Source organism: Erpetoichthys calabaricus, chromosome 8 (genome assembly GCF_900747795.2).
Source record: "Erpetoichthys calabaricus chromosome 8, fErpCal1.3, whole genome shotgun sequence".
Classification (NCBI taxonomy): Eukaryota; Metazoa; Chordata; class Cladistia; order Polypteriformes; family Polypteridae; genus Erpetoichthys; species Erpetoichthys calabaricus.
Genome location: NC_041401.2, coordinates 43,365,162 through 43,392,249, shown reverse-complemented (window position 1 = coordinate 43,392,249; position 27,088 = coordinate 43,365,162). Strand labels below are relative to the sequence as shown.

Below are 27,088 nucleotides of genomic sequence, written 5' to 3'. Positions count from 1 at the left end.
TGGTGTAAGCCTTCAGTTTTAAAAATAAATTCAAACAGTGCTTTGAAAATCTGGACAATATGGTGGCAGTGTGGTTTGTGCCACTTCCTCAAAGCCCCATCTGGGTTCACATGCCTTTTCTATGTTGATGCATTTTCTCCCATAACACAAATATTAGGTCACCTGGTCGCTCTGAGGTGTCCTACTTTGATGTGATGTGCCCTGCAGTGGACTGATACCAGGTTGTGCCATTATGATACCAAAATAATCTTTAGTTACTTACAAAATGACTTGGGGGAGAAAAAGCAAAATTAAAAACTGGATGGATTAATCATACTGTTTGACTTTGCTCCATACATGTGTCATAGGATGAACATATAATAACTGATTTATATCAGACTAGCCACAGTACCTGTTAAAGACAGGTAAGAGAATCATTTAAAAATATCTTGCCCTACATGTACTTTTCCCTGTATTTGCATGTGTCTGAACTCCTCATCACTGGCACTCCTTTTCTCGTCTGCTGTCCTGTAAAGTCTGCTTCTCAGACTCTCATTATTTTCAAGGCACCTTCCCCACCTCCTGTCCGGTTATACACTTACTATCTTTGAAGGGAACTTGCTCTAAGCATGTGTCTCTACTCCTCCTTGTTCATCTCACACTTCCTCTTTCCTTGTGTCACCAAAGCCAAATTGACCAATCAGATTGCTCCAAGGGACTGGACACACAGACCTTAGAGTTTTATTACAGTGAACCCTCGTTTATCACGGTTAATCCATTCCAGACTCTACCGCGATAAATGAATTTTCGCGAAGTAGGATTCTTTACTTATAAATCGAATATTTTCGCAGTTAGAGTATAGAAAACCTGTTTACGACCTTCTAAATACGTTTTTTAACATTATTAGAGCCCTCTAGACATGAAATAACACCCTTTTGTCACCATTACACTCATATTACCCAATATATTAGACAAAATAAGAGAAAATAAGACATATTAGACGTTACAAATATCATTTTATTATTATTGTACTGTACATTTAATTACACACACACACAGTTCTTACTCACAACCACTAACCTATGAAGGCACGACCTCAGTAGGAGAGTCTTCAGGTGGTGCAGTATCTTCAGCAGGTGCATCGTTGTCTTCTTCCTCTGAAGGAGTAGTAGGTGTAGGCAGTGGGTGTCTGGGTGTGCGGCTGAAGAACATCTTGATAGGCAGCAGCTGGTGTTGTCTTTTCATATGCGTGAGGAGGTTTTTGTAGGGTATTGCAATTTTGATCATATCCAAGAGTTTCACCTTCTCCTGGATGGTAAGCATCTTCCTCCGGCGGTTAGTTTCATTGTCAGAAGGCTTAGAAAAAGCAGCACATTTAGGAGCCATCGTGGGGCTTAGATAAAAGTTCTCAGAAAGCGCATGCATAGTGACGTAAGCGTGTATGAGAAAAAATCGCAATAGAGTGAAGCGGTGAAAGTCGAAGCATGATATAGCGAGGGATCACTGTATATAGTAGATTTAGCTTCAACTACTACAAAAGGTCATTATATTGGATAGTCAGTCACCTCATAATTTTGAAAGATGGAAATTTTATTAAATTAAAAATAACATCAGAAATTTGTAATTTAAAGCAATTAATAAAAGGGCACTTTACATCAGTTGCATAATCTGTTTCTCTTTCAGGCAATAAAAAAATTTGAAAAAAGCCATGATTTTATATTCAGCAGTTGCCTTGTGGATTCAGCATACTAGGTTTAAATTCCTCATCCCGGCCTTGCCTGTGTGGTTTCTGCATGTTCTCTCCATGTCTGTGTGGGTCTTTTTCTGGGTATTCTCCTGGAAGGATTTGTGTGGTAGGTAAATTGGTACTCTGCATGTCTACCTTGTTGGTTTGAGAATGTAAGTAGGTATGTACTGTATGTAGTGTGAGAGGTCGCCCGAACACCATCAGACAGACACCAGCACTTATAAAACACACGTGTTTATTCAGAATAAGGTCCACACGGCACACAGTGCTCCTGCACCAAACACCCCTATCCACGGGCTTTCTTCCTCCTGTCCCTGGAGCTTCGTCCTGATCCAGCTCCCGACTCTAGCTCTAATAATGTAGGAAGGCTCGCTGATGCTCTTCCGGCAGCACTTCCTGGTGTGGAGGAAGTGCTGCATGAGCACCCGGAAGCACTCCGGGTGTCCCTGGAAGGTTCTTCCTCCACCTGCCCAGGTGTGGCGGAAGTGCAGGTTTCCTGGCTCCATCCCCATGGTTGCCTCCTTATCTAGGGTGGTTGCCCCCTCGTGGCCCAGGGAACATATAAGCTGCCTCCCGGTCCTTCCAGGCATCCCAGCCGGGTCTGGCCCCCAGCCTCCTGCCATAGTATGTATGTATGGGGTTTGTTTTTAGCATCTAGCCAGAAAAAATAATAAAATAAGCAATTTAAAGTCTAATAGCCTCTAGCAAAAATGTTAGATATATATAAATAATCATAACTTGTCAAACCTATAATAATAATAATTATTAGCTTGTATAAGGGTGCACGGTGGCACAGTGGTAGCACTGCTGCCTCGCAGTAAGGAGGCCTAGGTTTGCTTCCCGGGTCCTCCCTGTGTGGAGTTTGCATGTTCTCCCCGTGTCTGCGTGAGTTTCCAGGGCGGTTGCCCCCTCGTGGCCCGGGGAACGTATAAGCTGCCTCCCGGTCCTTCCAGGCATCCCGGGCCGGGTCTGGCCCCCAGCCTCCTGCCACAGTATGTATGTATGTATATATGTATGACTATTTTCACATAGCAGTATATACTTCTAGAAGAGGACAATCGTCAACTGTGAGCTCTGATAAAACAGTATAAGGCAAGGCAATTAAAACACACGTCATATTAAAAAGTCATCATAACAGATCTGGAACTGTCACATGCAAATGCTTACCCATTTATTTGTGATAACTTACCTATAAGCATTTACTGCTATACCTAACCTGTAAATAAAATGACATGGTGTGAATGTTATAAGAAGCAATTCTTATTATTTTGTTTGTAAAATGTTGTTTTAATTCAGTGGTTGATTATTTATTTCTGGCTATAATGAAATCCACCATGCTTTACTTGGCAGTAATCACCCAGAGGAAGCCAACTCTCTGAGATAAGACAGACTTTTGTTCTATGCAGGCTATTGTCTAAGTGACTTGAGGCTTTTTATTTTACTGTCACTAGCAGCCCTGCAGTTGAGGTCACAGCTCATTCTCTACAATGAGACATCAGGTTGTCTTTGGGACATTGTTTTGCACTGGCTCAATGTATCACATCATGATATCTGTGACAAACACGGCAGGAGTGCACTATGGTTGCTTCCAGAATGGCCTGCATGCCTATGCATTTTGATCCTTGGCTTTCCAAGTTATTCTCTTGAGTAGCACAGTTAAGACTATAGCAAGGGTTGACATCATAGCACCTCTGGAGTTTCACTTAGGATTTATTAAGAGCAAAACACCCACACATTTTAAATCAGGTGAACCTTGGAAACTGCCTGCAAACTAGGCAATGGGAAAGCAGTTTTTTTTTTTTATCTTTCACTTTCAGAAATATCTATATTTTATTTAGTATTTTCCACAAAATTATGTTTATTCTCACTTTCTGATTTGCAGTGTGTATTAACTGCCATTTTGTTCTCCCTGCTTTTCTGTAATTAGTGGTTAGTCTAACATATCAGGTAGTGCTGAGTCTGAGTGGGACTGCTGAGTAGAGCTGACAATTTTTCGTTTAATTACTTATCTACTGTAATAGGCTGACACTGCATGCAAGGTTCACTCCTACTATATGCCAAATGCTTCTGAAATCTATCGTAGAGTTCCTTTCACTATCTATCTATCTATCTATCTATCTATCTATCTATCTATCTATCTATCTATCTATCTATCTATCTATCTATCTATCTATCTATCTATCTATCTATCTATCTATCTATTGCTGTATAGCAATATCTATCATTATTTTTATAAAGCAACCTTATAAAATGTAGGGATTCTTGTGAAATTATTATTATTATTATTGATGTTGTTGTTGTGATATTATCCAGACAAAAAACATTTTTACGATTGGAGCCACAAGCAAGTTACTGTATGGGGTTTGTAGCATCTAACCAGAGAAAAGAATAAAATAAGCAATTTAAAGTCTAATAGCCTCTACCAAAAATATTACATATATATAAATAATCATAAGTTGCCAAATCTATAATAATAATAATTATTATCTTGTATAAGGGTGCACGGTGGCGCAGTGGGTAGCGCTGCTGCCTCGCAGTTAGGAGACCCAGGTTTGCTTCCCAGGTCCTCCCTGTCTGGAGTTTGCATGTTCACCCCGTGTCTGCGTGGGTTTCCTCCGGGTGCTCCGGTTTTCTCCCACAGTCCAAAGACATAAAGGTTAGGTGCACTGGAGATTCTAAATTGTCCCTGGTGTGTGCATGGTGTGTGTGTGCCCTGCAGTGGGTTGGCGCCCTGCCCGGGGTTTGTTCCTGCCTTGTGCCCTGTGTTGGATGGGACTGGCTCCAGCAGACCCCCGTGACCCTGTGTTAGGATATAGCGGGTTGGATAATGGATAGTTTGTATATTTCGTGTTTTTACCAAGGACACTTAATGTTAACTACTGTATATACAGCTAAAATGCACACTTGGGATAATATTTGTCTATCATGCTTTTATTATCTATTATAATAATAATACATTATATTCATATAGCTCCTTTCCAATTCAGATAGATAGATAGATAGATAGATAGATAGATAGATAGATAGATAGATAGATAGATAGATAGATAGATAGATAGATAGATAGATAGATAGATAGATACTTTATTAATCCCAAGGGGAAATTCACATACTCCAGCAGCAGCATACTGATAAAGAACAATATTAAATTAAAGAGTGATAACAATGCCGATAACAATGCAGATATACAGACAGACAATAACTTTGTATAATGTTAACGTTTACCCCCCCAAGTCCCCCCCTCCCCCCCCCCCCCCCCCCCCCCCCCCCCCCCCGGGTGAAACTGAAGAGTCGCATAGTGTGATGGATGAACGATCTCCTCAGTCTGTCAGTGGAGCAGGACAGTGACAGCAGTCAGTCGCTGAAGCTGCTCCCCTGTCTGGAGATGATACTGTTCAGTGGATGCAGTGGATTCTCCATGATTGACAGGAGCCTGCTCAGCGCCCGTCGCTCTGCCACGGCTGTCAAACTGTCCAGCTCCATGCCTACAATACATCCTGCCTTCCTCACCAGTTTGTCCAGGCGTGAGGCGTCCCTCTTCTTTATGCTGCTTCACCAGCACACTACTGCGTAGAAGAGGGCACTCACCACAACCGTCTGATAGAACATCTGCAGCATCTTATTGCAGATGTTGAAGGACGACAGCCTTCTAAGGAAGTATAGTCGGCTCTGTCCTTTCTTACACAGAGCATCAGTATTGGCAGTCCAGTCCAATTTATCATCCAGCTGCACTCACAGGTATTTATAGGTTTGCACCCTTACTGCACACAGTCACCTCTGATGATCACGGGGTCCATGAGGGGCCTGGTCCTCCTAAAATCCACCACCAGCTCCTTGGTTTTGCTGGTGTTCAGTTGTAGGTGGTTTAAGTCGCACCATTTAACAAAGTCCTTGATTAAGTTTCTATACTCCTCCTCCTGCCCACTCCTGATGCAGCCCACGATAGCAGTGTCGTCAGCGAACTTTTGCACGTGGCAGGACTCTGAGTTGTATTGGAAGTCCGATGTATATAGGCTGAACAGGACCCGGAGAAAGTACAGTCCCCTGCGGCGCTCCTGTGTTGTTGACCACAATGTCAGACCTGCAGCTCCCGAGACGCACATACTGAGGTCTGTCAGGTATGAATTTACTCCCATCTCTGTCAGCTTGTCCCTAAGGAGCAGAGGTTGGATGGTGTTGAAGGCGCTAGAGAAGTCCAGAAACATAATTCTTACAGCACCACTGCCTCTGTCCAAGTGGGAGAGGGATCGGTGTAGCATGTAGATGATGGCATCCTCTGCTTACACCTTCTCCTGGTATGCAAACTGCAGAGGGTCAAGGGCGTGGCAGACCTGTGGCCTTAGGTGGTGAAGCAACAGCCGCTCCATGGTCTTTATCACATGTGACGTCAGAGCGACAGGCCGGAAGTCGTTCAGCTCACTAGGACGTGATATCTTTGGGACTGGGGTGATACAAGATGTTTTCCAAAGCCTCGGGACTCTCCTCTGTTTCAGGCTCAGGTTGAAGATGCGCTGTAGAGAACTCCCCAGCTCCAATGCACAGGCCTTCAGCAGTCGTGGCGATACTCCATCTGGACCCGCTGCTTTGCTGGCACGAAGTCTCCTCAGCTCTCTGCTTACCTGAGCTGCTGTAATTGTGGGTTGGGGTAGACTCTCTCCTATGCTGGTATCAGCAGAAGGATGGTTGGAGGGTGCAGTACTCTGAGGTGAGAGTGTGTTAGGGTGGTCAAACCTGTTAAAAAAGTTGTTCATCTGGTTTGCTCTCTCCACATCTCTCTCGATGGTGGCACCCCACTTCGAGCTGCAGCCAGTGATGATCTTCATCCCATCCCACAATTCCTTCATGCTGTTGTTCTGCAATTTCTGCTCCAGCTTTCTCCTGTACTGCTCGTTCGCTGCCCTGAGTTGGACTCGGAGTTCCTTCTGCACGCGCTTGAGCTCATGCTGATCACCGCCTTTAAAAGCCCTTTTCTTCTGGTTCAAAAGGCCCTTGATGTCACTTGTAATCCATGGCTTGTTGTTAGCATAGCAGCGTACTGTTCTTACTGGAACTGCAATGTCCATACAGAAGTTGATGTAATCAGTAGTGCAGTCAACAACCTCCTCAATGTTCTCACTATGTGACCCCTGCAGGATATCACAGTCCGTAGTTCCAAAGCATTCTCTCAGAGCCTGCTCTGCCTCAGGGGACCACTTCCTGAATGAGCATGTGGTTGTAGGTAGGACCCTCACTCTTGGTTTGTAGTGAGGCTGAAGCACAACCAGGTTATGATCTGCTTTCCCAAGCGCAGGCAGCGGGGTGGCGCTGTATGCATCTTTAACATTTGCATGCAGTAGGTCAATAGTCCTATTTCCCCGGGTGTTACAATCCACATACTGGGAGAAGGCAGGTAATGTTTTGTCCAGTGTCCAGAGATTAGCACAAGTGCCTCGGGGTGCTGCGTTTGCAGTTTAGCAACAGCTGAGTGGATGATGTCACTCGCTATCTCCACATCCGCCCAAGGAGGGATGTAAACAGTAACAACAATGACGTGTCCAAACTCTCTGGGCAAGTAGTAGGGACGCAGACTTACGGCCAACAGTTTGATGTCCCTGCAGCAAGAGGAGATTTTAACGTTTACACGTCCAGAGTTGCACCATCTTGTATTGACATAGAGTGCGAGTCCACCTCCTTTGTTCTTCCGGCAGGTATTTGCGTCTCTGTCCACTCTAACTGTACTAAACCCGGGTAGCTCCTCGTTAGCATCTGGGATGTTAGATGTTAGCCATGTTTCAGTAAAACACAACAAACTTCATTCTCTGCAGTTTTCAAATTCAAATTCAAAGCACTTTACAAATATTCAAAAGGGTACAAAGGATGAAATACCATAGAAAAAGATGAAATTTGAAACAATGGATATTAACTAATACCAAATATTAAACACTAAACAATAGATTAATACATGAAACACAAAGTTTTCAATCAGCATAAGATACAGCAAGCAAGAATAAAAAGCACAATAACACAAAATGCTAGAAGAGAACTGTGTCAAATCATTTAATTTCTGTAAGGTTTCATAAATATTAAATAATTCACAAGATTGAAGGAGGATTTAACTGTGTTCTATCTATCTATCTATCTATCTATCTATCTATCTATCTATCTATCTATCTATCTATCTATCTATCTATCTATTATATAATGCCTTTTATTATCTATCTCTACATCTATTATATTGTGCCTTAAATATGAATCCATCTGGCTTATAGTGCCTGTGATACAGTATCTGTCTGTCTATTATATTGTGTCTTACTGTAAATATTCATTCCTTGTATGGTTCAGTACTAAAAAGAAAGGTGTCAATCTTACAAGTGACTCCATTTTGTCTGTTTGTGCTGATAAGATGGAGCCTTTTGTAATTGGATCCTACAGTATTTTGTGCTACTGCTTGAAGCTCTAATAACACTAGTTTGAATTTTATATCCTGCTACTTTACTTTGAGCACTTGCTTTTATCTCCTACTTCACACAATGTTTGTATTCTAAGTATGTCTCACCTCTTTTGTATTCATGACAAAAGCCAGTGCTACAGTATTACTCACCTCTATGAATTGGTTTAAATCCTTTAGCCCTACCAACAATACCCCCCTCCACCCCAAGCCTTATAAACACACACACACACACACACACACACACACACACACACACACACACACACACACACACACAATGAAGTATTTGGGCCAACACCTTGTATAGCCTCTGCTTATTGTCTTTCCGAGTCCTGTTTTCTTGAATAATGTAGCTCTCTGAATGCACCTTGCTCCAGTGGCCCATATTTTAAAGCAGCCACACTATCCTGATTACATACAAACACTCACATATAACTAAAAAACATCCACAGCATTTATTGTCTAACGCACTCATCCAGCAAGAGCAGCCTATTATCAAATTAGGTAACACAGGACTGTTTACTTAAAACAAACTGGCTGATGGCATGTGAGTCGGGCCCCTGACAGCCATGGCACGCACACGCCCATTCAGATGCAATGAGATAGCCTTTAATTGTTCCCTTGTGTCTGATGGCATGTTTACAAAACTCTTTAAAATAAGAAGAAGTGGTGCAATAAAGATAGCAGGTTATCAAATAACTTAAGCCAGGCACTTAATACATCCATGGAGTTGAGGTAACTGATAGTGATGGTAATGCTGCTTTTATATTCTGTCCTTGGCAAATCCAGGTTTGCATACAGTCCACTGAGCAGCCCTGAGAAAGTCGATGAGTGCTACTGAATGGGTCAGTCTTTTTAAGCAATATACCCAATGCGTAAATGAACAGCCATATTTAGGAAACTGTCAGCTCTTTGTATATTACCTGTTGAGTTTTGTAGAGGCTGAAAAAATGTCTTAAAAAAAGTGTATTATATTTAACACCTTTCACACAAACACCTTTTTTTGGCCTATCATATACAACTACTTTGCGGTCGGAGTGTTGTTTACATAGTTTTTTCAATGCTCAAACAGTATTTTAAAAATATGTCTATGTAGCTTTAAAGCAATTCCCATGTTTAAAGGAATGAAACTAATTTAGGACGAGGGTGTACTGTTTTTTTCCAGTAGCCGTCAAGTTCCTGGAAACTGGAGTCAAATCTAGGCTCAGGTACTTTCTTTACTGCTTTATGATCTATCTATGTCTGCACCATGCTGGTCTCTGAGCACTGGGTCTTATTTATTTATTTCCCCCACATCCCAGACGCACGTGTGATAGGTTGATTCCAGGCTCTAAATTGGTCCATTGTGTGACCCCTGCAACAAACTGGCATTCTGTCTATTGGCAGATCTTCTGTTGTGCACAAGGAACAGACTATGGTTCCCTCTGAACCTGAAATAAGCCATTTTAGAAAATGGATGGATGAATTATCCATCCATCCATTTTCCAACCCGCTGAATCCGAACACAGGGTCACGGGGGTCTGCTGGAGCCAATCCCAGCCAACACAGGGCACAAGGCAGGGAACCAATCCTGGGCAGGGTGCCAACCCACCGCAGTGGATGAATTATGAATGTTAAAAATAGGTTAGCAGCTGTAGCCCTAGCTCCTGTCCCTGGAACATTCAGCATGCAGTTTGTATGTTTTTTATAGATGGGTTTTCTGTAAGTGTGCTAGTTTATTCTCATATCAGGCAGATGTGTGTGCTATGGTGGTTGGTGTCTCAGATGGGTGTAGTGTGAGTTGATGTAGATAAGAGACTTGCAATGGAGTGGCACAGTGCTGCTAGGATAGGCATCAGTTTTCTGCAACCTCACAATGGAGAAAGCTGGGTCCAAAGATGAATGGATAGTCAGATAGGTCAATAGTACTGATCAGCTTCACTCATACTTCTCACTACACTGGCTTTGAATCAAAGCAAACATGGAAGCTCTAGATAGCAAAACAGACTATGGCTGATTTAGACTGAGAATATGTGAACTAACACCCGCTGAGCATCTTCAAATTATTACTGAAAATCTCATGGGGCACATGTGTATCACCCTTTGCTGGTCATTTACCTAAGCTCTGTTTGTCAATAATGACCCCCTCAGGAGGAAGAGGCGTCCAATAACATCATAAGCCTGGTGGAGAAATAGTCACAAGGTGAGCAGCTCGACAAAGACACCCTAAAAGAAGACTACAAAGACCCACTTGTGAATATCTGATGAGACATCAGAGCACCTCTTATAAGAAGTGTACTGGATGAGACCCCAGGACAGAATCAAGGATTATATCTGACAGCTAACTTGTGAATGAATGCCTGGGAATCCTCCAGGAAAAGCTAATGTGGAAACCTGCTCTGTCCTGCTCAGACTGTTACTTTGAAGACTGTCACTAGGAAATGCCATTTAGAAAATGGATGGATTTATTGAATTTACAAGGCTGCCATATTCACCTTTTTGTTTTGGGCGGAAAGAGATATAAATAACTCTTACATTTTGATAAATATCCTGTAAAATATATACTGTATAAGAGATCCTCATCCAACATGTAAAAATTACAGTAGATGTTGTTAGTAAATCATTAGCCACTATCCATAAAGTTCCAAACCTACCTTATCCTGAGCAGGTTTGTAGGGAAGCTATAGCCAACCCAGCCAACATCAGGCACAAGGAAGGAACGATGCCCTGACAGGGTGCCAGTCCTTCACAGGGTGAACACACACACATACTAGAGCCAATTTAGCATTGCAATTCTAACTTGCATGTCATTGGACAGTGGTGGGAAAACTGGAGCATGTGTTGGAAAACATGCAAGCTCTACATACAGATCTAGCACCAGGGATATGAACCCCAGTCTCCTGATCGAGAGGCATTTAAATTATTTAAATTAATACTTTTTGCAGAGAGCACCCACTAGGAGCCATATATGCATTGGATGCCAGTTATTATATATCAAAGGGCACCCTATTGCACACTTTCGTACTCACATATTCAAACCAAGTGCAGAGTCACCAATTAATCTAACATGCACATTTTTGGGATAAGAAGAAGAAGAATATAGTGCCTTTACAAACCTCAAAGATGTTGAAAGGAATAACAGAGTATGTGAAGGAAATCCACACAGGCATTGGGAGAAAAAACAAACACCAAATTGGCAATGACCCAACTAGGATTTGAACCCTGCCTTAAGACCGATGCTGTTGCGATAAACTTGTGCGCTTCCTTACTTAAACTGGATTAGGTGGGTCCAGTAGATGTGTATACAGTATGTGACAAAGTGTGGCTTGAAATATTTAGCAATAAAACAATGACACCTGACAATGCTATTTTTAGAACTACAGAAAGAAGAGGTCCATCTTAATTTTATTTGAAATCCTCTTACTGCAGACTTGCTTATGGTCTCATGGTCTGATCACAGGGAAACGTTTTCACAAATTTAAATCCCTGAATTGTGTAAGTTTTAATCTCAGTTTTAGGAGGTGGCAAATGAGAAAGCAACTGTATATATACATAGACACCACAATGGAAAAAGACATTTGTATCTTTGAACAACATCAGGCACGGTTCCAATTAAAATAATATTTCATAAACTAGATAGATAGATAGAGATTTTCTAATATTTTCCGAAAGATCGGAGGAACTTGATAAAACCATAGTAAAAAATAAACACATTCTGCTGTGTACGACCCTCAAGGCACCGCCCCCACGTGACTCTCCTCTCATTTAAATGTGGGCGGTGCGTACGCGCAGCTCGTGGTTACAAGGTCTGATCACAAGCTGAGGTTGAGTCGCTAGGGGCACGTGGACAGAAATGGGTGAATCCAGTTTTGTCATCCGCCTATATTCTGAACGGTACTCCAATACAAAGTCGCGGGGAGTCAGACTTACCAAGACATCAACGGGCATGAGCCAGCAAGCAGCCCTGGATCTGGTGCCACTTCAAAGTCAAGCACACTGAAGCTTTCCATGCCTGTTTAAAGTTTCCAGTCCCTTTGACTGTTTGTAGATTTGAAAGAAAACTCGTTCACCCAAGAAAGACCACGTAGACAGGGAGATAACATGTTAACGATACACAGAGGGTGACTCGACCGCGAGTCGAACCCCGATCTCTCAGTTATTCGTGTCGATATATAATTTATACCATTTAGGGGGTGCCTAAAGGGATGTCCAGACCTCCTAACCATGTTATTTCTTTACTGGTGTTTTTCAGCTCTCCTCGGCTCTTTTTTAATAGTGAAAACGTGGGGCTCGCAACTTAGAATCAATTAAGACTAAGGGTCTGTGATGCTGCATAATCATTTATTTTCTAAAAAATTGTCATGTTTGGTCTTGGCTTCTGCCCCGGCTACTGTTTGCTGAGAAGTGTAAAAGTGACATGAGTAGCAGACGACCGTTGTTGTTTGTGGTCGGGCATTACGTGCTTTCGACCTTCAACAGACCAGCGTGCCAATCGGAAAGAATACCTTGAACGGTTTGGCCCCGGCACTCCGAGATTGTCGAACAGAAACGTGGCATCTTTAAAGTTATTTACATATGTTCTTCTTAAAAACCCATTTATTTTCTAAGACACAACTTATTCCGAGAGTAATGCTGCATTCAGTCTCACGGAAAATACCATCGAGCACGTAACATTCTGTTAATGCATCTTTCTTATTATTGTAATGTATGTGAATGTGTTAAAGTATTATTTTATTGTAATTATTCCACCATCCATCCATTCATCAGTTTTCTGCAGGTGTTTACAATAAAAAGTCGTATAACTTGTGCCGGTATCTACTTTGTTTAGTCCAGTACGCCGCCACTACCATAAAAAAGTTTCAACTTCTGCGCAGTAGTTACATAATGTGTATGTTTACTGCGTTACAATGTTTCTTAATATTGATGTTTTTAAGATACACAAGTACTTCTCATCTAGTTACATGCCGCTCTAATATCAGAGATGAAAGGCGCTTAAAATATCACCGGATGAATCCGACGAAAACAGTTAACAACCACCTGCACCGTGGAAGAAAAAACAGGAACAATAAATTGATTGACGTCAACGTCTTACCCCGCCCCGGAGGCGTGGTTTTGTATTCAAACTAAGTGCGCCGAAGTTTTAAAGAAAGTTTCCCAAACTGAGCGGGTTTCAGACGAGATACAAAGTGGCATCAGTTGACACACGCGGCAGAAAGGCACGAAAAGAGTTGGCTGCTAACTGCTAATCATGGAAGGTGCATACGATGTAAGTAAAATTCAGTTATCCTTCATTCTGCTTTGCTTTGCTTTAGCACGTGGTGTATGTTTTCCTTCTAATAAGAGACCGACTCCGCCGTGGATGTCTTGTTTTTGTTTTTTTTTTTTTAAAAAAAGCGCAGACGTTTGGTTAATGAAATCTGAAGAATATGAGCGATCAACAGGTGTTGTGATGCTGTCGTTGCTAATCAATTGTTAATGAAGATTAAAATCATTTCGAAGGATTCCCATCAAAGGACTCTACCCAGAGACTTTTAGGCATGGTCTAACTCCTCATGCACTGTAAACTGAAATGCCGCATTAGATCCATCCATCCATTTTCCAACCCGTTGAATCCGAACACAGGGTCACGGGGGTCTGCTGGAGCCAATCCCAGCCAACACGGGGCACAAGGCAGGGAACCAATCCTGGGCAGGGTGCTAACCCACCGCAGGACACACACAAACACCAAGCATACACTAGGGCCAATTTAGAATCACCAATCCACCTAACCTCAATGTCTTTGGAAGGAAACCGGAGCGCCCGGAGGAAACCCACGCAGACACGGGGAGAACATGCAAACTCCACGCAGGGAGGACCCGGGAAGCGAACCCGGGTCCCCTAACTGCGAGGCAGCAGCGCTACCACTGCGCCACCGCATTAGATCTATATGTGAATTTTAAAAATTCTAAACTAAAACGAAAAATTTATTATAGATGTGTTAGTCAGCGCCGTCGTACTTGTCTAGCATTTCTTTTTACACGACACATTTCGTAATCTCTTAACAGTTTAAGGTGTTTCGTGCTTTTGTCAGTATCCAATAGGTAGTCACAGGCGTGACGTAGTCTTCCCATTTCTGAACCCCAGTCTACACTACAGGGTGGCAGGTGCCCAATGGAGTTGCATCGGCAACTAAACGGGGCTCTTCTGCGCTGCATGGGGCGCCTGTCTAAAGCAGAGCGCGCGCACGCACGCAAGCCCGGGCACAATCGTGTACTCCCTCATTCTCCGTCTACGCTGCCTGCCTATGGGCAGTGGGTGAAAACTCGCAAACGCGACAGAATGCGTGTCAGGGACGGGGATTTGGAGCTTGTCTGTCTGTTCCATACAAAGGCAGCAAGCAGTGCTAATCTGTACACCATACAGGTGCAACGTTCTGCGAAAACACGGCTGCGTAGTAAAGCGACTGTTAGGATTCCTCATTTGTCTGATCTCGCGTATTTTCATAAATGTTGCATAGATGTAATGACTAAGTGATGGTTTTGCCATTATATAAATAATTTTCGATAAAAAAAATTCAAAATTAAAAAAAAGCTTATTTTACCGGCTTAAAAATCTTAAAACATTTTACAAAGTCGGTTTAAGATATAGTTTCTAGCTGTAGGGCAGTGACATTTGAGGACCCCCTAAGGGACCGTTAGTTGTAAACTAATTATGCATGGCATTTCTATATGACTGGTTTCGCTTTTCTTCTCTTCTGCATGTGTGTTGAATGCTTTTTAGCAGGAACTCGTTCTTGGGAAATCCCTGTGAAATTTACCTGTTCTTGAGTGTTTTGCCTGGAAAAAAAAAAGACAGCCAACTGACTCTCCGTGTTCTGTTTCTTATAGGGTGTCCTGGAGTTGGACTTTTCGGTAGAAAACATGACTGGTGATGAGTCCGGATCAGGAGAGGACATCGATTATAAGCTGCCTTGCGAGAGCAGTGGATACAGCGACTCTAAGCAGATTTTTCTCCCCGTCATTTACTCCGTGATTTTCATCATGGGCATTTTTGGCAATGGATTGGTGATCATTGTGATGGGCTACCAGAAAAAGTCCAAAACGATGACCGACAAGTACCGACTTCATCTTTCTGTGGCAGACCTCCTGTTTGTGCTTTCCTTGCCCTTTTGGGCAGCATATGCTGCCAGCAGCTGGCACTTTGGTGGTGTTCTGTGCAAGATGGTACACAGCATCTACACTGTAAATCTATACAGCAGTGTTCTCATTTTGGCATTCATCAGTCTCGACCGCTACATGGCAGTTGTGCATGCCACCAGTAGTCAAGAGCTGAGGATGCTGCTGGCCGACAGGGTTATTTATGTAGGCGCATGGTTACCCGCTTTAATTCTCACAGTCCCGGACCTTGTGTTTGCCTCGGTTCATAATTCAGATGGCAGAGTGGTATGCGAGCATGTGTACCCACAGGCTTCTTCTCTAACCTGGAACATTGTTTTCCGTTTCCAGCACATTATTGTTGGTTTGCTGATGCCTGGCCTGGTAATTCTGTCCTGCTATTGTGTTATTATCATCAAGCTTTCCCAGGGTTCGAAAGGTGTGCAGAAACGTAAGGCTCTGAAGACCACCGTCTTCCTCATCATTGCCTTCTTCTCTTGCTGGCTCCCATACTGCATTGGCATTTTCATTGATGCCTTAATGATGCTGAATGTCATCAAGCACAGCTGCCATCTAGAAGACGTTTTGAACATGTGGATTATGATTACAGAACCTCTGGCATATTTCCACTGTTGCCTCAATCCCATTTTGTACGCATTCCTGGGTGCCAAGTTCAAGAAGTCTGCGAGAAATGCACTGTCCTTCAGCCGAGGATCCAGCTTGAAAATGCTCTCAAAGCAAAAACGAACTGGGCTTTCATCAGTGTCCACAGAGTCCGAGTCCTCCAGTTTCCATTCCAGCTAACCAAGGCGAGATGGGCTGAATTTTATTTAAAACTGTTTACTCCTCGAGTGGGCACCTTAAAGGACTTTGTGCTCAAGTTCAACAAGAGACTGACTACATTTTCAACTGTACATAGTTTTTATTGAAGTTGTATGTGTTCTTGTGTTTGCCTCTGTTCAGTGTGTGTTCTATTTAAGACTGTGTTTGTTTTCTTATCTAAAATTGTGAAAATAAATGGGCAGAGCCTATAGGCCATTGATTGGCCAGAAGTTAAGCTACTAAATAACTAATGTTATGTTCTACATTACTTCCGTACATTTCATTGCAGCAATTCATAATAATAATTTTCCCACCTAATATTTTACAATCATCAGAAAAGTGTGATGTTAAATGCAATATTTTTTAAGTCAATTTTTCAGTGTTCCAGTTGCGTTAGCACTTAAAGTATGTAGCTCATATATCTATTGTTCAGATAATTATAAGCAATGATAATTATTGGAAAAAAATCCTTCATTTCAAAAGGTTTGCATATTAATAAAAATGTTCTGCCATAAGGACTTTTCCCTTTTTATGTGTGTGTGTTTTTTTATTATTATTTTATTGGATGTTGCATGTTTAATCCAGTTCTTGGAATTTCCTAGATGGTGGTGGGTGTTTCATGGCATTCATTTCCTTTATAAATTAAGAAATTGTTCTGGTGGCTTTCATCTGAGAACCCTGGGGATTCAATGTGGTTTAGTAGAATAATAATTAGAGATTTTGTACTTTTGTGTTTGGGAACCCCCCTACAACTTCAAAAAGGGATTTTTTCTTTATCTGGCACATAGCAGAGAGTAAATTGTTGCTTTATGAATAATTAACTTTTTGTCCAAATATGTATTAACTTTAATATTATAACACATTTACCCAGTTCAAGAACTAAAGCCTATCCTGACAGCACTGGCCACAAAGCAGGAAACCAAACCTGAAAGGAGATTGTTGTCGTGATTGTTATTGCTAATCAGTCAACTTCTGGGTATTAACTTCTGGTTGTCAGTTGTGCCACAGAAGGTAAAGCTGAAAAAGATTTCTGTTTAATAAAACATTCAAACAATTAGGGCTCCTTAGAGTCGAAGGTGTGTGTGTGGAGGGTGGTATTGTCAGTAATAGTGTTATATGAAATACTTTTTTCAATCCATTAATTTCCTAAAGCTGTATACACCGGACCTGAAGGTGAAGCTAACTTTGGACGGGACACACACTCAGACACTGGGGCCATTAATAAATACTGATTGATCTAATCTGCTTCTCTTTGGGGTGTGGAGAGAAAACTGCAGTGCCCACAGACAGTAACCAGAATGGGAATCAAACCCGGATCCCTGAAAGTATGAGCCATTTAATCATTAGACCACCTCTATTATTATTGCATGGCTGCCTCTTTTATCCAAGGTGACTTACAATGTTTAACTGATATGACTGGCTATTTCTTTTTTTTTTCCATTTGGAGCAGTCAGATGAAGTGGCATGCTTATGGTCACACCGTATCAGTAGTGAGATCTGAACCAACAACCTCAGAGTTTGAGCTTCAAAGGCTTAACCACTACACCACATATTTTGGTGTGTTTTCAAATCTTCAATGTAACACACTGCATGCTTATTTTCCAGCATCTAACAATCTTAACCAGTAGAGGGAACATTTAGGAACCATCCGGTCACATATCCATTTATCTGAATCAACCTATTTGTTCATTTTAAATTCTCTTATCCAGTTCACGTTTAAGAACCCAGAAGCCTTCTGGGCACAAAACAGAAGTCAGCAGCTTAGACACTAGACTGGCAAGATTTAGCTGAGGAGTGCACTATGTATTGTTACGACGCTGCTGTATTCCTGTATTTCTTTTCTCAAGACTACTCCCAGCATCCGTGGCAGAGTGGTGGCTCTGAGGTTAGGAATCTGCACTGGCAATCGGAAGGTTGCCGGTTTGAATCCCATAAATGCCAAAAGGGATTCTGCTCTGTTGGGCCCTTCAGCAAGGCCCTTAACCTACAATTGCTGAGCGCTTTGAGTAGTGAGAAAAGCGCTATATAAATGCAAACAATTATTACAACAACAACAACAACAACATTTATTTATATAGCACATTTTCATACAAAAAGTAGCTCAAAGTGCTTTACATAATGAAGAAAAGAAGAATAAAAGACAAATAAGAAATTAAAATAAGACAACATTAGTTAACATAGAAAGGAGTAAGGTCCGATGGCCAGGGTGGACAGAAAAAACAAAAAAAAACTCCAGAAGGCTGGAGAAAAAAATAAAATCTGTAGGGGTTCCAGGCCACGAGACCGCCCAGTCCCCTTTGGATAATATTATTATTATGCATGATTTAGAATAAATGAATAGATGTAGTAGTAGTAGACCTGTTTTACTTTACACAAGTATTTAATAATTATAATGAGTGGACATTACTTTTTGCATAAAAAGGAGTGCTTTTTACTTTAAAGTTTAATAATACTTTGTGTATGTCATATATTATTGTATGGGACAATCAAATCTCGATAAATAAAGTACATTATATTCACTGCATGCAAAGTTGTGTTTATGTGAATATTTCTTTGGAAGGAGGTCCATAGCTTTCATCAGATTCTTAAAGGGGTCCGTGACTCAAAAAAGGTTAAGAATCACTGATCCAAAGACTCTGCTATGGTTGATCTATTCCTATTCTTATATTGATGCTTTGTTTTCCCCCATTGAGGTAATGTGTACTGAAGTGTCAGGTTTAATTTAGCCAATTAATCTTGAACATCCCTCCTCTGAGGGAAAACTGTAATAATAGATTGGTGTAAATATAATGGTCGTGTTGAGATTGGATTCGTGATGATCTGAAGAAGGTATTGATGATATTCTTTAAGTCAATATTAACAGCTGCAACTTGAAATGCATTGGCCACTAGAAGATGATTTATTCAACAGCACTCATTCCTTGGGATTATTTACAAGGGGTCACTGACCACAATTTTTCTGGTACATTAAAAGAAAAACGTTCAAAAGTTTGAGAATTTTGTTCAGTGCACTACATATTGGTCTGTACTGTCAGCACACTTGTGGTTGTTGGTATTTGTGTTAAAATTTAACTCATAAATGTCGTTTTGTTAATTACTGACATTGATGTTTTTGAATGCACATTCATTATTGCCCACACAATAAAGTAACACTTGTATTTTTACTATTCTTGTTATATATGCATATATTTGTGATTTAGTGAAGAGTGACATCAACATGCATTTGCAAAGGAGAAAAACTTAAAGGTTATTTAAACATCGTAAAGGCAAGTAGGTAAAAAGTACAATTCAGGAGTTTAGCCTTCATCAGGTGTGTGGAGAAGGTTTAGAAACCATCTTATATGTGGCATTGCATGGGTATATTTCCATAAATGTTGTGGACTCTAGGGAACGCCTCAAACACCAGACACAACCACCACAGACACAGTTCCAAGTTAAAAGTGCTATTTTATTTTATAGCAATACCTTGACAGACTTTTAGGTCTGTCCACACAGTATAGTCCAATAACTCAGACATCTTCCTGTCTCCTTCCACCCCAACAGTAAGTGTCGTCCTCGTTCTCCTGACTCAGACTCTCTGATCAAGACGAGGTGGCATGGCATGGCTGGAAGCACTTTCAGGTCATGGGGAAGCTTTCCAAAGTAGTGTGGTCTTCAGGTGGCAGTGCTCTCATGTGGCACCCCGGGACCCCAACAGGGTTGCTCTTCAGAAATACAGCTCCCATCCATACTTGCTGGTGTCCAATCAGGGACCTTTGCCCGAGAAACACTGACACCTGTCAAACTAGGGGATGAATGGCCTTTGGTAGATGAACTACCATTAGTCTTTGTCCCTGGTAAGTTATTATTTGTAATCCCAGGCAAGAGGCCTTTCCATCCATTATGGCATCTAGAGTATGAAAGGGATTACTTGTGTTTTTTTTAATGTTGACCCTTTTGTCATTGCTGGCTGAAATGCAAGTGTCCCATCCGTCTTCTCAATCACTTTCTATGTTCTCATGAGTCAGGAATTTGTTCTTTTTGGGTATGATTGGACTCCATAATTGCGTTATCTCCTGCTGGGTTGGAGCCATCAGCGCTAGTTCTTTATATTTCTTGGTTGACTGTGCTCTCATAAATAGATATTTAATCCCATGTTAATAAACTGGATGACTTGCTGAGTAACTGAATCACTATTGTGGCATGTCAGTTCTTGTGTTATTCCCTCTATTGAACCCCTGTTCATGATGACACTTTCCAAACTTCATGCCCTCTCTGTGTTAAGTCAGGTTAACCTTATTAAATGAACTGCAAAATTTCATGAACATTTACTCAGCTCTTTCAGGAGTAAGGTGTTTTTTGTGCTGTTAGTCCTCCCATTATGACTTCAAAGTGCAATTTTTGAACTTACATGAAGCCTATATTTTAAATTACATGAACAAAAATGTAAATGTGAAATATTGTGAAAGTAAACACAGCCAGGTTTGTGTTGGTCCCCTGTCACTTACCACCATCCTCCCGCTGGCTTTTCCACTGAATCACTGTAGGGCCAAACCAAAATGACAGGGCAAGTACTCCATATTTCCATTGACTGAACAGTTTTGTTGTGATAACACAATTTTGGCTTTGTGGCCTGACCCCCATTTACAACCCCATTTCTCGATGGAACGTTTGACCAGCCCTATAGTGTATTAAGGGTTTTTATGCTTAAAAATTAAACTTTTCTTCCCACTGCTATCAGGCAATTTAATGCTTCCTCCCGATGTACTTGTTAAATTAAATTTTGAAATATCTGCACAATAAACATTATTTATTTATCAATTAATTGATTGATTGAGTGGCTCTATTATTTGTCCCATGAGACTGTATCCTTTTTTCATGCTTCTGCTACTGTATGCATCTGAATTTCCCCTTGGAATTAATAAAGTTTATTGAATGTAATCTAATCTAAACTAAGTAATTCACATGCAAAATTTTATGAAGTATGACCTCAGCTATTTTGGAGTGATGACTTCCTAATTACAAATTTCTTGATGAAACTGTGAAACGCCATGTCACCTGGATTCTAAGTTGGTTCTTCTTTATTATACATGCAAAATTTTATTAAGATCAACTCATTCATTAATGCAAGATTGGTGAATCTTAATACATAATTCGCCAGTCTTCTCACTCACTCACTCACTTACTCACTCACTCACTCACTCATGTCCGAAGCCGAATGCACAGTCGCCTTCTGCTCAGCTGCCCGAAAAACCAGCGGCGGATTTACGGCTGCAAAAATTCAAAGAGAAAGGTGACTTTGATTAAAGCTCTAGAGGCCTGAAAGGCGATTTTGACTACAGCTCAAGGCCTAATTACGCATTCATTCAATACACCTATATCATCAGGTTTGTGGTGCTTATACTTATTATATATTATACTATTCCACTCGTGCCCGTTTCATCTTACGTTTTCAAAACGGGCTCTTTGTCTAGTTTTGGAATAATGCACAGTTTGTGATTTGCCCCCACTATTACAACATCCTTGATACAGCCTATATGTTAAGTTGGAACAGCTTCACCCTACATGAAAAATTTTATGAAAAATGGTACAGATGTTTCTGCATGAATGGCAAACAAACAAACAGACAAGAAATGCGAGGGATGAAATTAATTCCTTTGTATACAGAATGATTAAATAACTTTAGATGAAGCTGAGAAATCCAAAGACAGATAGAGGGTATTACAATTTTATTTTTATATATTTATGCATATAGATATTTGAATTAAGTTTACATACTATTGTTTTAGAACATTAGAACAATCTAGATGAGAACAGGTCATTCAACCCAACAAAGCTTGCCAATCCTATCTACTTAATTCTTCCAAAATAACATCAAGTCGAGCTTTGAAGGTCTTTAAATTCCTACTGCCTACCACACTACTTGAAATCTTATTCCACCTGTCTGTGGTTCTCTCTGTGTAAAGTAGAACTTCCTAATGTTTGTGTGAAATTTACACTTAACAAGTTTCCAAATGCGTCTATGTGTTCTTGATGAACTCATTTTAAAATAACAGTCTCGATCCACTGGGCTAATTCCTTTCATAATTTTGAACACTTCAATCATGTCACCTCTTAATCTTCTTTTGTTTAAACTGTATAGGCTCAGCTCTTTTAATCTTTCCTCATAATTCAACCCCTGTAGCCCTGGAATCAGCCTAGTCGCTCTTCTCTGGACGTTTTCTAACACTGCTATGTCCTTTTTGTATCCTGGAGACTAAACCTCTACACATTGTGTCATATAAACTAAAATTCTGTTGGCCTTCTTAATGGCTTTTTGTGTGTTAACTTTCTGTTATCATTCCTTATTTGTGCTCTAATCTTCTTAACTCTTTTGTTTTTTGTTTTCTTCCTTTCCTTTTTTGAGGTACTGTGTTCCTGATCCTCCTGTTGCTACACCGCTTGCAATGCACTAGAATGGTGTGAAGTGAACTGTTTAAAATAAAGTCCGACCTTGCAAATCATTTTCGATGATCCATCCATCCACTTTGTTAACCTGCATAATCTAATTTGTTGTCACGAGGAGCTGGTGACTATCCCAGGGCACAATGCCAGTCCATCATTGGACACACTTATTCACACTCCCATAGTTGTTCACACAGAGTCTGCCCTTTGCAGTGTGGGAGGAAAATAAGAGAAGTTGTCACAAGGTATACTGAAAGGCAATCTTGTTCTCACATTTGGCATTTAATTTGAAAACCATAAAAAGTAACAACCCTCATAGATGGATACAAGTTCAGGTTTCACCAACTATTTCCATGGGGTCAAAAGACAAGCTAAACAATTTCTCAGTTCCTTTTTTAATCGCTTTTTGGGTTTGTGCGTTAAAAATAACATGGAATGAAAAAAGAAACTGTCCTCTCTGCAGTCAGCGTCTTCCTCTGTGCACTATGCATACTCAAACTATGAAAAACAAATGCGTAAAATGGGGATTCCCTGTGTGATGCTCTTTTGTTTTGAAAGCAAATTGCGGAGGTTGTGACAGCAGTAGTATCACGAACAAACTGAGGTCAACTGGTGCATGGGATACAACAACTTGTTGGTATTTGAATCACTTGCATTATGTTTTGTTTACTGCGTTGCTGTAAAAACCTTATTAGGGACAGAGAAAGAACCTTAAGGAGGACTGGCATCCTACCCAGGGTTACCTTCTTTGATTAAGTGAGTAGTAAACTGGAAAAAAAAATCAGCTTCAGAAAATGGAAAGGTAGTTTAAAATCTTCTTCTTCTTTATTGGCTGCTTCCGTTAGGGGTTGCCACAGTGGATCATCTTCTTCCATATCTTTCTGTCCTCTCCATCTTGTTCTGTTACACCTATCACCTACATGTCCTCTCTCACCACATCCATAAACCTTCTCTTAGACCTTCCTCTTTTCCTCTTCCCTGGAAGTTCTACCCTTAGCATCTTCTCCCAATGTACCCAGCATCTCTCCTCTGCACATGTCCAAACCAAGGAAAGGTGGTGTAAAATAAATGTACTAAAAAAAAGAAAGAAATCGGAGAAAGCAGTCACACACAGTCTTTTGTCTTTTTCAGTCTCCTTGCTGTTGAAGGCTCGGTCAGCCACAGTGATGGCTGACATCTGTACTTATTAAAAAACATTGTGCCTTTGGAAAAGACAAGCGTAAGAGTTAATCTTAGTAATTTCAATTTAATTTTAAATTCACAAAAGTATTTGCTTAACTATGATAGAGTGTTACTTTTACATAGCTATATCTCTATATATGTAAAATCCAATGTCCGTCCATCTGTCTGTCTGTAGCTCTGTCCACTTTTCACAAGAGAACTACATAACGGATTTAGATCATGTTTTTTTCTATAATTTGCTTGAACATTCCAGTTGATTTTGCGACTTCTCTCATCTCGCTAAGAATCATAGTTTGTTTGCAGGAGCGATTTATTTGCGCGCATCCGAGACAGAGGCTGCGAGCCGAGGGGAGTAGGAAGCGTGATGTCAAGAATAGGGAGCCGGGCACTCCCATTTCCCTACTACATGGGCAGAGACATGGGGGACAGCTAGTATATATATATATATATATACTATACTATATACTTGTAAGTCTAAGCATTATCCTCTGATGAAGACCCCTGGCAAGGGTAGAAAGCTCAGGAATAAAAAGTACTTTATGATACGTGATTCATTTTTTCTCCCTTTGTGGATCTCCACCTGCAAATATGCAAACCGTATCACAGACCTTCCCTTCCATATATATATATATATATATATATATATATATATATATATATCAGGGGTGGGCAAAAGTAGGTCTACAGTTGTTTGTATGGAAAAAGACATGCAGGTTATGATAAAAAAAGATACAAAAGGATTCATAACAATTTCAGTAGTAGTAATAAGAAGAAGAAGACAAATAAGATGACAAATAATACAAATAAATAATGCAATAATTAATAAATAAATAATAATACAAGAATAAACTTTGTGTTTCAAATTCTCAGAACTGTAAACCTACTTTTTCTCACGCCTGTATATATATATACTGTATATATATATATATATATATATATATATATATATATATATATATATATATATATAGCCATCCATCCAGCCATCCATTATCCAACCCGCTATATCCTAACTACAGGGTCACTGGGGGTCTGCTGGAGCCAATCCTAGCCAACACAGGGCACAAGGCAGGAAACAAACCCCGGGCAGGGCATCAGCCCACCACAGATATATATATATATATATATATATATATATATATATATATGTTATGAGAGGGTGTGGCAGATGTTTGCCGACTTGTAGACCAACCACATGCTTTACCTGGTAGGTAACCACCCATACATTCAGATCGTGTTTCAGACTATGAGTGCTATATATATATATATATATATATATAATATCTTTATTCTTGTATGAACTGCTTCTGCTTTAAATTTCAGTAAAACCTTTAAAACGAAGATACTTGGACTGTGAAAGTTTTATTTCGTGTACACATCATACTCAATGCTTAAACCTTTTCAATAGCTGCAGTAACCACAAGGGGGCACCACTGAGCGCCAAACCACACACACAATATCTCCCCAGACACACTTGTGCTCCAATAATGTTTTTTTTTTGAGAACCTAATACCTTCTTTACAAGAATAATAATGAAAAACACACCAAACACAATCCTTCTTACTCCCCAAAGAGCGTAGCCCACTGCCTCCGGACTCTGACTTAATTCAAATGAGGCAGTGGGTTTTCTTTTAAGCACCACCCACGAATTGCTTCCGGTCTCTTGTCCCAGTCATCTGGAGCACTTCCAGGTCATGTGGAAACCAGGGCAGTCCTCCCCTGACAGCATCCTCTGGCAGACCCCAAAGACCCCGTTAGGGTTGCGTTTCTGTACTTCATTTCCCATACAACCCTGTGGGTGTCCTAATCAGGTTTAGCCTTGAGGAACACTGCCACCTGACAACCTGCTGCTGGTGAGTCCATTCTCTTTCCATTTTGGCATCCTGGACAGGTATGAAACTTTCTGTTATCCTGGCCAGGATGCCTGTCCTTCCTGCTGGGTATCCACACTGTGGAATTTTGAACACATAGCTACTATAATGGTTATCATTTAACCATCTTTTGTATTATATAGTGTTGTCAACAAAAGACCCCATTTCATGGTGCTTTATGAAATCACAAGATTACAATAAAAGGCGGTTCATCCTTGTGATGATCTTCAAAACCTGGTATCTGTCCTGAGAATACTGATTGCAAAGCAGGAATCAGTGCTGGACAGAAAGCTGTTACTTTACAGGGCATGCTTAGGCTACGTTTACACTTCTATGTTTTCATTTAACAACGGCATTTTTAAATGATATCAGTCTCTGTTCACACAGGCATTTTCACATCGTTCACCAAAGTGTCCTCATCCACACAAAAATGACTGGAAACACACATGATGTACATGTTTGCCTACACTTGTCATGTATGCATCAGCTGAAAAAATCCTTTAAAGGACGGTAATACCACCAGCCACGGGATTTATCACAAAACTGTAGCATCTGGTACAGTCTGTGGCACCTGTAGCGTATTTGCCTTTTGCATAAGCATCAAGCATTCAAACTGTACAAAATGCAATTTAGATGCATACAGGTAAATCAACACAAGTGCCGTGGAAAGCAGCTCCTCTATGTCTGCTATTCTGGAATATGGCTTTGTTCCATGAATGGTGACCAATCAGGGAGTAGGACATTGTAATGCACAGAATTCAATCAGCACAGGTGGGTGAGGTGCCTATAACCTCAAGCATACACCAGCAGTCATTCATCCTGGTCCAGTTCATAGTCAGTGGTCCACCTGACACCCACACAAACACAAGGTGAACATGCACATTCCACAATGAAGGGCATGAAAAGCATTTACACTGGTAAATATTTTGGGAATTATCCATGCTCTCATCTATTTACTAATCTTGCCATTCCAATTCTAACAAGTCAGTTGTAGTATTCCTGAATGCAAGGCAGGAACCAACACTGGATGGCACATTGGGCTAATTTAGAGGCACAAATTAACCAAATGTACGTATCTTTGGAATATGCAGGTGACCATTGGATAAACCCACATAGACATTGTGAGAACATATAAAAGCCACACAGACCGTGTTCAGACTGGGATTTCAACACAGTCTCCATGAGCAGAGAGACAGCAGCACTAAAACTCTGCCACCAGTTTTGCAATCTATAACACATGTACATAAATCTTCATAATCTGTCATAACATTGACCACTGCACTTAGGAAGTGGACATCAGATGAATAAATACGTTAAATGGAGGAAATCTGGTTAGCAAATTCACCCATTAGCACACACGACTTCTATTAGGTATGATTCCTTTTACTGGGTAATGTCAATTGTATTGTAAGTGATATATGCCAGTGTAAACTATGAAAGGCGCCACAAAAACATTGAGTGATGGAATACAGATCAAACAACACCAAGAGATGCAAGATAACCTTATTCTGTAGGAGCAGAAG

At 40.7% G+C, this 27,088-nt stretch overlaps 1 protein-coding gene across 1 annotated transcript; it reads left to right on the top strand.

Annotated features, from left to right (window-relative positions):
• The first annotated feature begins 13,248 nt into the window (after nt 1-13,248).
• Nucleotides 13,249-16,608, top strand: LOC114655477 (C-X-C chemokine receptor type 4-like). The gene is made up of 2 exons (XM_028806501.2): nt 13,249-13,401; nt 15,002-16,608. The coding sequence occupies exons 1-2, from the start codon at nt 13,384-13,386 to the stop codon at nt 16,070-16,072; spliced, it is 1,089 nt and encodes a 362-aa protein (XP_028662334.1). The 5' UTR covers nt 13,249-13,383; the 3' UTR covers nt 16,073-16,608.
• The last annotated feature ends 10,480 nt before the right edge of the window (nt 16,609-27,088 follow it).